The sequence below is a fragment of the Microcaecilia unicolor genome, chromosome 9, assembly GCF_901765095.1.
Source record: "Microcaecilia unicolor chromosome 9, aMicUni1.1, whole genome shotgun sequence".
NCBI lineage: Eukaryota > Metazoa > Chordata > Amphibia > Gymnophiona > Siphonopidae > Microcaecilia > Microcaecilia unicolor.
In genome coordinates this window covers 79,453,647-79,465,852 of record NC_044039.1, presented here as the reverse complement: position 1 = coordinate 79,465,852, position 12,206 = coordinate 79,453,647, and the positions used below count along the sequence as shown (strand labels likewise).

Below are 12,206 nucleotides of genomic sequence, written 5' to 3'. Positions count from 1 at the left end.
GGTCTCCTCTCTCTCTTGCGACCTGACGGGTCCCGGGTGATCATGTCCCGAGAGGAGCAGGAAAGAGAAAACTCTGGTGCCGAGCCCCCCATGGAGGCTGGGGAGGAGCAGACACAGGAAGACTTCAGGCTAGGGCCTCTGGTTTGGCTGGCGGGGGTCCCCCCAGGCCCCACCAGCAGAAGAGGGCTTCCTCCAGTGCTGCTCTTCACTCTGCCACATTGCCTGCCAAGAGGCTGCTTTTCCCCTTAGGCCGTGCATGCTCGGTTTTGAAACTGAGCATGTGCGAAGTGAGAGAAAATGCAGCCGCAGGGGCAGGGCAGGCAATGCGGCAGAGTGAAGAGCAGCACTGGCGGAAGATTGCTTCTGCTAATGAGGCCTCAGGATCTCCACCACCCAAGGTATTTGGAGTTGCAGTGGGGGGGGGGGAGGGGGCGGCAGCAGCAGTGATCCTGGGAGGTGGCAGCAATCCTGGGGGGGGGGGGGGCAGCAGTGGCGACGATCCTGAGGGAGCGGCAGCCCTGCCCCGAGCCTGGCTCAGTCTCTCGACGGCCCTGCTTACTGGACAGGCACCAAGGTTATCCTCTGGGGTAAAATTAAACCCTACATTATGGGACTTAGGAAGCAATAGCAGGAATTACAGACTTTGCTTGACCAACTTAAACACCATCAGAGACAACACATACTGTAAAGAAAGAGAAAGAGAGCAGTACTTAAATACACATAAATGCATAAATGAGCTCCTTGATCTTAGAACATAGCACAACATTCAACTTCATGAGTGGAGGAGTGGCCTAGTGGTTAGGGTGGTGGACTTTGGTCCTGAGGAACTGAGTTCAATTCCCACCAAGCACAGGCAGCTCCTTGAGACTCTGGGCAAGTCACTTAACCCTCCACTGCCCCATGTAAGCCGCATTGAGCCTGCCTTGAGTGGGAAAGCGCGGGGTACAAATGTAACAAACAAAAAAAAAACATTACCCTCTGTATCTGCAGAAGCACTAGAGCTCCTGAACCAACCTTTCATGAAGCCAGAATTAAAAAAAGCAATAAAGAATTTGAAGTAGGGGCTCATTTTCAAAGCACTTAGACTTACAAAGTTACATGTGGAGGGGCATTTTCGAAAGGAACGTCCAAGTTTCAATTTGGACATCCTTGCAAAATGTCCCAATCCAGGGGCGGGGAAACCCATGTTTTCAAAACAAGATGGACGTCCATCTTTCATTTCGAAAATACCGTCAGGGACATCCAAATCCTTAAATTTCGCCGTCCCTAGATTAGGACATCCCTAGACATGTACGTTTCTGATTTTCGGCGATTTTCGAAACCAAAGACTTCCATCTCAGAAACAACCAAATGCAAGCCATTTGGTCGTAGAAGAAGCCAGCATTTGTAGTGCACTGTTCCCCCTGACATGTCAGGACACCAACCGGGCACCCTAGGGGCACTGTAGTGGACTTCATAAAATGCTCCCAGGAACATAGCTCCCTTACCTTGTGTGCTGAGCCCCCCACAACCCACAACTGTACACCACTACCACAACCCTTACGGGTGAAGGGAGGCACCTAGATGTGGGTTTTGGAGGGCTCGCTGTTTCCTCCACAAACGTAACAGGTGGGGGGGGGGATGGTGCTGGGTCCGCCTGCAGTGGCGTTCCTGGGGGGGGGGCGGTGGGTGCGGTCCGCCCCAGGTGCATGCCGCTGGGGGGGGGGTGTCGCGCGTGCCTGTCCTCCGTTGTTCCATGCTTCTTCTCTGCCCCGGAACAGGTTACTTCCTGTTCCGGGGCAGAGAAGAAGCATGGAACAACGGAGGACAGGCGCGCGCGGCACCCCCCCAGCGGCGTGAACCCGGGGGGGGTTCCTTCGCGGGGGTGTCCTTTCGCCGGGGGGGGGGGAGGTCCGCGCTGCATCGGGGGGCAGGGCGCATCGGTGATCCGCCCCAGGTGCCAGCCCCCCCAGGAACGCCACTGTCCGCCTGTCTGAAGTGCACTCACCCACTAAACTGCTCCAAGGACCTGCATACTGCTGTCATGGACCTGAGTATGACATCTGAGGCTGGCATAGAGGCTGGAATGACATATTTTTACAGATGTTTTTTGAGGGTGGGAGGGGGTTAGTGACCACTGGAGGAGTAAAGGGAAGTCATCCCCGATTCTCTCTGATGGTCATCTGGTCATTTCAGGCACCTTTTTGTGCCTTAGTCGTAAGAAAAATAGGTCCGGGTGAAAACTTCCAAGTGCTTGTCAGGGACGTCCTTCTTTTTTTTCGATTATGGGTCAAGGACATCCAAGTGTTAGGCACGCCCAAGTCCTGCCTTCGCTACGCCTCCGACACACCCCCTTGAACTTTAGCCATCCCTGCAACAGAGTGCAGTTGGGGACGTCCAAAATCGGCTTTCGATTATACCGATTTGGACATTTCTGGGAGAAGGACGTCCATCTTCCGATTTATGTCGAAAGATGGGCGTCCTTCTCTTTCAAAAGTCAGCCCAATAGTAACCTATGGAACTTTGTAAGTCTAAGTGCTTTGAATATACACCTCCATGGCTCCTCATCCTGATAGGCTGGGCTCATCATTCTACAAAATTGTGGGAGACCAGCTGGTATGGCCATTCTCCAGTCTGGGTGAAAGTATCCAAAAATCGGGATCTCTGGGAGCACTACAGAATCATGCTCACATAGTGGTCCTGCCAAAACCTGGGAGGGTTAAGGAACAGTTAGGCTCTTACTGCCTAATATCACTTTTAAATCAGGACATTAAGCTCATTGCTTCCATATTGGCAGTACATTTAAATAAGTTCCTGTTGGGCCTGGTTCATTTGGAACAGGTCGTTTTTGTGCCCGCCAGATATGCCTCTGCCAATGTATTGCAAGCACAGCAAGTTCTGCAAAGCGAGAGCAAGGAAGGTTGGGATGCTCTCATAGCCAGTCTCGATGCAGAGAAGACTTTTGATAAGATTATGTGGAATTATTTATTTTGGGTATTACCTCGCTTTGGAATAACAGGGTTTGTTTGTTTTTTCAGATTGGGTTAAAGTGTTTTACTGCACAGCTTTTTCTCAATGGGAAATTAACACCAAACACTGCGTAGTCTAGTAGCGCTATAGAAATGATAAGTAGTAGTAGTAGTAACTGGCAGCGGCCCACTCTCCCTCCTGCTCTCTGGAGCCATTGGCTATGAAAATCCAGCAATCTCAGTACACTTCAGAGATCTTAGCTTGCACCCATGAATATAAAATAAACTTGTTCATGGATGAAATGCTCTTATTTATTGACTGAGCCAGTATCAATGCTCCTAAGATAGTGCAAATCATTCAGGATTTTGGTTCTTTTTCGGGCCTACTGAAGTTAATTTGTGTATTAAAGTCAGATGCCTTGGCTGTTTTTCCTGGGTGCTCCTGATACAGGGACCTGCAATTTCCTTTGGTTTGAGCAAAAAATGAGATCAAGTATCTTGGGGTTTACTTAAGCAGTGCATCTATTGTGGTGTATAAGAAAAACATAGTGGACAATCTACAAAGGATCAAAATGGTACTACTCCCTATACTATCAATCTAAAAATACTAGGACTAGGGGGCATGCGATGAAGCTACAAAGTAATAAGTTTAAAACAAATCGGAGAAAATGTTTCTTCACTCAACGTGTAATTCAACTCTGGAATTCGTTGCCAGAAAATGTGGTAAAGGCGGTTAGCTTAGCAGAGTTTTAAAAAAGGTTTGGATGGCTTCCTAAAGGAAAAGTCCATAGACCATTATTAAACTGGGGAAAATATTTCTGGGATAAGCAGCATAAAATGTTTTGTACTTTTTTTGGGATCTTGCCTGGTATTTGTGACCTGGATTGGCCACTGTTGGAAACAAGATGCTGGGCTTGATGGACCCATGGTCTGTCCTAGTATGGCAATACTTACAGTGGGGGAAATAAGTATTTGATCCCTTGCTGATTTTGTAAGTTTGCCCACTGACAAAGACATGAGCAGCCCATAATTGAAGGGTAGGTTATTGGTAACAGTGAGAGATAGCACATCACAAATTAAATCCGGAAAATCACATTGTGGAAAGTATATGAATTTATTTGCATTCTGCAGAGGGAAATAAGTATTTGATCCCCCACCAACCAGTAAGAGATCTGGCCCCTACAGACCAGGTAGATGCTCCAAATCAACTCGTTACCTGCATGACAGACAGCTGTCGGCAATGGTCACCTGTATGAAAGACACCTGTCCACAGACTCAGTGAATCAGTCAGACTCTAACCTCTACAAATGGCCAAGAGCAAGGAGCTGTCTAAGGATGTCAGGGACAAGATCATACACCTGCACAAGGCTGGAATGGGCTACAAAACCATCAGTAAGACGCTGGGCGAGAAGGAGACAACTGTTGGTGCCATAGTAAGAAAATGGAAGAAGTACAAAATGACTGTCAATCGACAAAGATCTGGGGCTCCACGCAAAATCTCACCTCATGGGGTATCCTTGATCATGAGGAAGGTTAGAAATCAGCCTACAACTACAAGGGGGGAACTTGTCAATGATCTCAAGGCAGCTGGGACCACTGTCACCACAAAAACCATTGGTAACACATTACGACATAACGGATTGCAATCCTGCAGTGCCCGCAAGGTCCCCCTGCTCCGGAAGGCACATGTGACGGCCCGTCTGAAGTTTGCCAGTGAACACCTGGATGATGCCGAGAGTGATTGGGAGAAGGTGCTGTGGTCAGATGAGACAAAAATTGAGCTCTTTGGCATGAACTCAACTCGCCGTGTTTGGAGGAAGAGAAATGCTGCCTATGACCCAAAGAACACCGTCCCCACTGTCAAGCATGGAGGCGGAAATGTTATGTTTTGGGGGTGTTTCTCTGCTAAGGGCACAGGACTACTTCACCGCATCAATGGGAGAATGGATGGGGCCATGTACCGTACAATTCTGAGTGACAACCTCCTTCCCTCCGCCAGGGCCTTAAAAATGGGTCGTGGCTGGGTCTTCCAGCACGACAATGACCCAAAACATACAGCCAAGGCAACAAAGGAGTGGCTCAGGAAGAAGCACATTAGGGTCATGGAGTGGCCTAGCCAGTCACCAGACCTTAATCCCATTGAAAACTTATGGAGGGAGCTGAAGCTGCGAGTTGCCAAGCGACAGCCCAGAACTCTTAATGATTTAGAGATGATCTGCAAAGAGGAGTGGACCAAAATTCCTCCTGACATGTGTGCAAACCTCATCATCAACTACAGAAGACGTCTGACCGCTGTGCTTGCCAACAAGGGTTTTGCCACCAAGTATTAGGTCTTGTTTGCCAGAGGGATCAAATACTTATTTCCCTCTGCAGAATGCAAATAAATTCATATACTTTCCACAATGTGATTTTCCGGATTTAATTTGTAATGTGCTATCTCTCACTGTTACCAATAACCTACCCTTCAATTATGGGCTGCTCATGTCTTTGTCAGTGGGCAAACTTACAAAATCAGCAAGGGATCAAATACTTATTTCCCCCACTGTATGTACTTATGTAAATAGGCTCTTTAACTTACCATACAGTGATCACCACAATAGCCTGTGTAAGTTTGTTTTAATGTTTTTCATCAATGGATATATTTGAGGAGGAGGAAAGACAGCTCAGATATTTCTGCAAACAACTGCAGATCTGAGCACAACTAATCACCAGTCATAAAAACTTCCCATACTCATATAGTCTATTTTTATATATTTATATCGTCCCACAATTTTCCAAGACCAAGTATATAGTTGGCACTGTTATATCGACGATATTTTCATTTTATGGTCAGTAAATAAAATCAATTGACATAATTTATACAGTGGTTAAATAATAGAGATCCTCACATTAAATTCACCATATATATCTAGTGTTGCAAACATGTAGACTTTATTGTCACAAAAAATTGAGGAAAAGACCTCAAGAAGCCGTGGTGCTCCCAAAATTTCAAAGAATAAGGCATCCACCAGGACTCAAGCTCATCATCAGTCAAAAAACTCCAAAATAATCTTCATTATTAAATCAGTAACATAATTTTTTGATTTTTAAATTTTTGTAAATATTTATAAAACGGGAATTGTGCTCAATAGCAATTCAAATGAGAAAAAACCATATTTATCTTATCAAACCTAACGGGGCCCCATTTCGCTCAGAGCTTTGTCAAAACGTGCCTTACAATAATCTGTAGAAACAAAAAATTTAGTTAAAATACTGCTGGCAACACTCATGGAAAAAGGCACAACGCTCAGAAGTAAAGCTGTAGCTGTGATGATATGTTGATAAAGACCTTATGGACCCTTTTACAAAGGCACACTGAAAAAAGGCCTGCGGTAGTGTAGACGCATGTTTTGGGCATGTGCAGAATAATTTTTCAGCGCACCTGTAAAAAAATGCCTTTTTAAAAATGGATGTGCGGCAAAATGAAAATTGGCGCATGTCCATTATGAGTCTGAGATCTTACCGCCAGCCATTGACCTAGTGATAAAGTCTCATGTGGTAACCAGGCAGTAATGACCTATGCGTGTCAAATGCCACTTGGCGCGCATCCGATATGTGCGTCTGAAAATAAAAATTATTTTTCAGATGTGCATATTGGACGTGCACCAAAAATGAGATTACTGCAAGAGCCACGCGGTAGCCGGGTGGTAACTCCATTTTGGCATGCATTGGGCGTGCGTAGATGCTTATGTGGCTTATGAAAAGGGCCCCTTAGTGCAGCGAACAATTAAGATACTTAAAGAGTATCTTCACATTGACAGCACACCCACACCTTCCTTAATAAAGTTTCAAGCCAGCGAAGAACACACTTATTTGTTGTCATCATCTGCACATTCTGTATTCCAGACGCACTACCAAAACTGGTGCCGGTTTTTCAATAAAACGCCGACACATCCTTATCCAATCAGTATCCTCCGTGTAATTTCCTGGTGGTTTTCCCTAGTACATACAGTTTATTACAAGGACATTGCAAAATGCACACCACAAAATCTTATGTAACACTTGCCATCCACAGGATTTACAAATTCTGTACATTCTTTGATTACATTTTGAGTACAATGATGTGGTAGCCATGTTAGTCCACTTCCAAAGGCAATCAATAGAAGTAAAATAGAAAATGTTTTATTTCTATTGATTGCTTTTGATAACATTGCAAGTGCTGCTGCCACCACATTTAGAATGTCCTGAGGTCACAGTTGAAGAGCCAAATGCATTTGCCTCTTGGAACATAAATCATGCATTTCTAGACTCAAAACAGGAGCGCCATTAGTAGCCCACTGTATAACTACAAAACATACTTTTGCCCAACGTTTCTGCTTTTGTCATTGATCAGATAAAGAGTAATTCCCGTGGTGGTGATCAAGCCCATCTCCTTCTGCAGTATGAACAGAGGTGGATTTATAAATTGAAATTCTTGGAACCTACAAAGCTGAATACTATCTGAATGGGCTGCTTTTTTTTTTAATAGGACATGCTATTTTGAACTGCATTTGTGTCAATATCAAAATGGTCTGTTTTCATATGACAGTGTTTTACTTTTGATTCACCACCAACAGTTCTTCATGCTTGGTCCTCACTGCACATCATGATTCCATGACTGATTGGATAAGGATGCGTCAGGATTTTACTGATTTTACTGAACACACTCTTTAAGAAAATCGTTCGCTGCACTGACATTTTATCAACGTATTGTCGTCACAACTGTGGAAGGGAAAGTATGGATTCTAAAGGATTTAGCTAGCACATGGGAAGCAGTTCTGGGAGAGCAGGTGACTGTCCAGTTTCTTCAGGAAAGTTTTATTGCTGGATTCCAATTGATAAAAAATGCTAAAATGCAAGAAATCCAGCACTAATTGCTTCTTAGGGCCTTCATCACAAAACAGTGAGGAAAACATATGGGATTATGGGAGGATGACCTTCATGTGAAATGTAAGGCAGTTATGGGTTTTTTATTCATTCCTTTTTAGAATGTCCTAAATTGGTGCCATCGTGGCCGGGGGTGACTATAAATTATGTTGTACAGGCAAAGGTTCAATGGATCTATGGGGCTGTACTTTTGGGGGATTTACAACCCCTTTGAGAACAAGGTCTCGCTACCCCTCATTTTTGGTTTGTCAGAGTGGCATTGCTACAGGTGTTTCAAACTATCCTTAAGTCTTGGACAAAAAAAATACCTTCTTCTCTAAGAACTTGGCAGGCCGCTATGACAGTAATGGCCAGTTGGGAGGTCAGGTGTCTGGGCAATGTGCAAAAACTGGAGAAAAATAATACTTCAACACTTATGGAACCAGTTTATGGCAGGGGACCCTCAAGTTTTTCAAGGCCCTGTTGATTGTGATGCTGTGGACACAGCGTTGGGATGAAGAGCATTTGGGAAGAGAGAGGGCTATAAGATGGGGAGGGGGGGGGGGGTCCCTACTGATAAAATGGATGGAGGAATTGCATTACTTGGTTTTTATGAATGTTCCATATTGTAGATACTGGTGCCATTTATGTGAGTTTCAGCATCTTTTTACATTGCCTAAGGTACAAAATAAGTACATGTATATAATATGTAAACCGCTTTGAGTGTAACCACAGGTGGTATATCAAGTCCCATTCCCATTCCTCTGTTTGCTAATAAACATAATTACAACAACAACAACAACAAAAGAATTTTGGCATAGTGCCAAATATTCAAGTGCTTTTTAAATATTGACCTGACCTTGCTTTTGTATATTTCCAATAAGCATTCATTGCTTACTACTCTCAGATTTATTTATTTGTTACATTTGTATCCCACATTTTCCCACCTATTTGCAGGCTCAATGTGGCTTACATAGTACTGTAACGGCGTTAGCCAGTTCCGGTATGAACAAATACAAGATGATATTGTGGTAGAATGAGGTTCATGTAAGGTAAATACATTAGGGGAACATAGAAAGGAAGAGGAGGAGTTAGGATATGTCCATTACGGTATTTGGTTACGTTATGTTGCAGGTAGCCAGGTTTTTTATGTTGGGTCGGTGGGGTATGCCTTTTTGAACAGGTTTGTTTTTAGTGCTTTCCGGAAATTTAGGTGGTCGAGTGTAGTTTTTACTACTTTTGGCAGTGCGTTCCATAGTTGTGCGCTTAAGTAGGAAAAGTTGGATGCATAAGTAGATCTGTATTTGAGTCTATTGCTCCTTGGGTAGTGGAGGTTTAGGTATGATCGTGATGATTTAGTAGTGTTTCTGGTTGGCAGGTCGATGAAGTCTGTCATGTATCCCGGGGCTTCGCCGTAAATAATTTTATGAACCGTCATGCAGATTTTGAAAGCAATACATTCTTTGATTGGAAGCCAGTGCAATTTTTCTCGGAGGGGTTTGGCGCTGTCAAAAAGCGTTTTTCCAAATAAAAGCCTCGCTGCTGTGTTTTGGGCGGTCTGAAGTTTCTGCTAATTCAGCCAAGTAATTATATAAAACAGCAATAGGCAGGGATAGGACCTGTGTGCACCCTTCACTGGTAAAATCATTTAAGAGACAGTAATAATCTATAAAGGCTATTAAGTTCAATGGGTGAAGCACATGACCAGAGTTTGCTGTTGGCTATCCCAGGCAACTAATTTGGGTACATAGGGTCTTGTGTACTATACATTTTCCCATCAACACAAACATGGGGTAAGTTCTTAGAGCCCAAATTCTGTTTCTCAAGAAAACACTTCAAAATAGTAATACTGACCCTGAGGCTAGAAGCCACATGTGAATTAGTAGAGTCCCCAGTGCAGAGCCCTCATTTACCAAATAGAATTTAACAGAAAAAGACTATGACCCCCATTTACTAACCTACACTAGCTTTTAACACATATGCTAATAGTTAATATGGTTAATGCACTGACGGTTAATGTGGTGTCTTAGTGGTTAGCATGTGGCAATTGCCACATTAACAGCTAATGAAGAAGGAATGGAATGGATGGGGACTGCACCTAAAATTTACTGTGCAATAACTATTAGTACTGCAGATAAAGTTACACAGTTAACACAACCTCAATGGGTATAGCTAATTACATCGTGTTGTTTGCCATCCAGTTCACAGCAAGAAAAGGGGGTGGGAATGACCAAACAAAAGGAACAGGTGAGCCAAATAAAATAGTTCTTTATTATGAAATCAACTGGTGATCCAAATAAAATAGTCCTTTATTGTGGATATATAAGACTTGGACGTGACACGGGTAGAAAAACTTGTGAGCTCACTAGGGACAGAGAAAGTATCTGCATATAATAAAAATGTAAACTGCTTTGGTTGTACCACAGAAAGGCAGTATATGAAATCCATGAGCCTTTATTAAACATCTCTTTTTAGTAATTATGGTCTCCTGCTGAAACAGGGCCCATGTGAAATCCAATTCTAGTATATCCACAATACAGGATTATTTTATTTTATTTGGATCACCAGTTGTTTCATAATAAAGGACTTTATTTGGATCGCCTGTTCCTTTTGTGTGGTCATTCCTACTTTCTTTTATCTCCCATCCAGTTAACTACTGCACAGTGTAAAGAGAGCCTGGTGTTCTTTTAAAACATACAGTACTATCCAGGTTTCTGCTTGCTTACAATGGACTTGATAAAGAGATATTTTATTATTTGCATTAATCATTAATATTCATAGCATCAAAATTAGTGTAGTGTCTGATAAAGAAGTAAATGAAACCTTCAGTTTTTTAGTCATTAATAACTGGAAAGTGAAGTTTATATCCTAAAAAGTAGAACTATAAAAATCAATATAACAGCAACACCTGAGATATTTCTAACATAAAGGTCTGTTACTGATTTTATTGTAAAATGACCTCTTTTTGGTTTATTTACCTTTATTTATATATTCAGTTAAAAGCTTTATAAAATATATTAAATAATCCGGGGCAGAAAATGTATACATTCTACTAGTGTATATGATAACATATTTTATACATAGATACTAAGTTCCATAGCAGCTGCGTTTTTCTTACATTGAAGAATCTTGTATAACTGAATAAAGACTTGACATATGAAAAGAAAAGCAGCTGATTTGGATAGAGAATCCAACTTCCTTACAATTTATCTGATTGTTTTGGCATCATGTTACACAGAATAGCTACAGTGGTTTATCCAGCAGGTAATGGATGCATAAAGCTAGCTAGTATTTGGGTATTGTATGCATGCTCTTCTTGTTTATAAGCTAAAATCAAATGTCAGATCAGATTTTCCCATCTTCTGTTTATAAACAAAGTCAAATCTCTCATTCATTGATACAGTGAAGATATCCTTCCACAGACCAACTCTTCCTGAAACACAAAGAAAAACAAGAGTCAACCACCATCCATGCGGCACCATTTCTAAAATGTGAGTTATTTGAATAAATCTTGAATTTCAAAATTCCACCCTGCTAATTGGATAACGTTTGTGCAGGCAGAGTGTAACAAATGATGGACAGGCAGCAGTTTGGGTGTTCCTAGGACACAGTTTTAGTTTGGCTCAATAATGTTGACTGTCAGCACTATCCAGCGAAACTTCATCAAAACAGATATCCAAATAAGTTTGTCTGGATATTCAGTGGTTAGAGTTATCCAGTTAAGTTATAGACCTGTGAGCCTGACGCCGGTGCTGGGCAAAACGGTAGAGACTATTATAAAGAACAAAATTACAGAGCATATTCAAAAGCATGGATTAACGAGACAAAGAGGGGCATAATCGAAAGGGGCGCAAAGAAAAATGCGTTAACAGAGAAGGTGAGGAAGACGTCGGATGGGGGTGGAAAGAAGGGGAATGCATGCTGACCCACAGGGGCCCCACAGAATTAGGGGCTGAATGCATAGAAAGAAATCTTTTTTTAATCTATGGACCGATTGAACATAAAAGATTGCAAAATCATAAGGGCTGACAAGGTGTTGCAAGATCATATTTTTATTGAATCTGTATGATCTAAAGATACTTTCTCATAGTACAATTTCCTATTATAAATTAGAGTTAAAGGAGGGGACTTTATTGGATTGGTTTTGATGGTGTGCAGTATTTTATATAGACACACACACACACACATACACACACATGCCAACTTGCATCTACATCTCAATTTAAGAAGCAGTTAAAAACCTGGTTGTTTTGTAAGGCATTTGGCTGATGGGTGGGAATTAAGGCTTGCTGGGATTTTGCTGCTATTAGGCCCCTGCTTACAAAGCTGCATGGCAATGCTAACACAGCTCATTCAAAGTGAATGGGCTTTGTC

General features: G+C 42.6%; 1 protein-coding gene across 1 annotated transcript in view; it reads right to left on the bottom strand.

Annotated features, from left to right (window-relative positions):
* Positions 1 to 11,094: 11,094 nt before the first annotated feature.
* Positions 11,095 to 12,206, bottom strand: part of SULT4A1 (sulfotransferase family 4A member 1) — a 112,287-nt gene continuing 111,175 nt past the window's right edge. Inside the window, exon 7 of the mRNA XM_030215014.1 lies at positions 11,095 to 11,265. Within this exon, the coding sequence (XP_030070874.1) occupies positions 11,153 to 11,265 (113 nt within the window). The 3' untranslated portion in view covers positions 11,095 to 11,152. The remainder of the gene's footprint in view (positions 11,266 to 12,206) is intronic.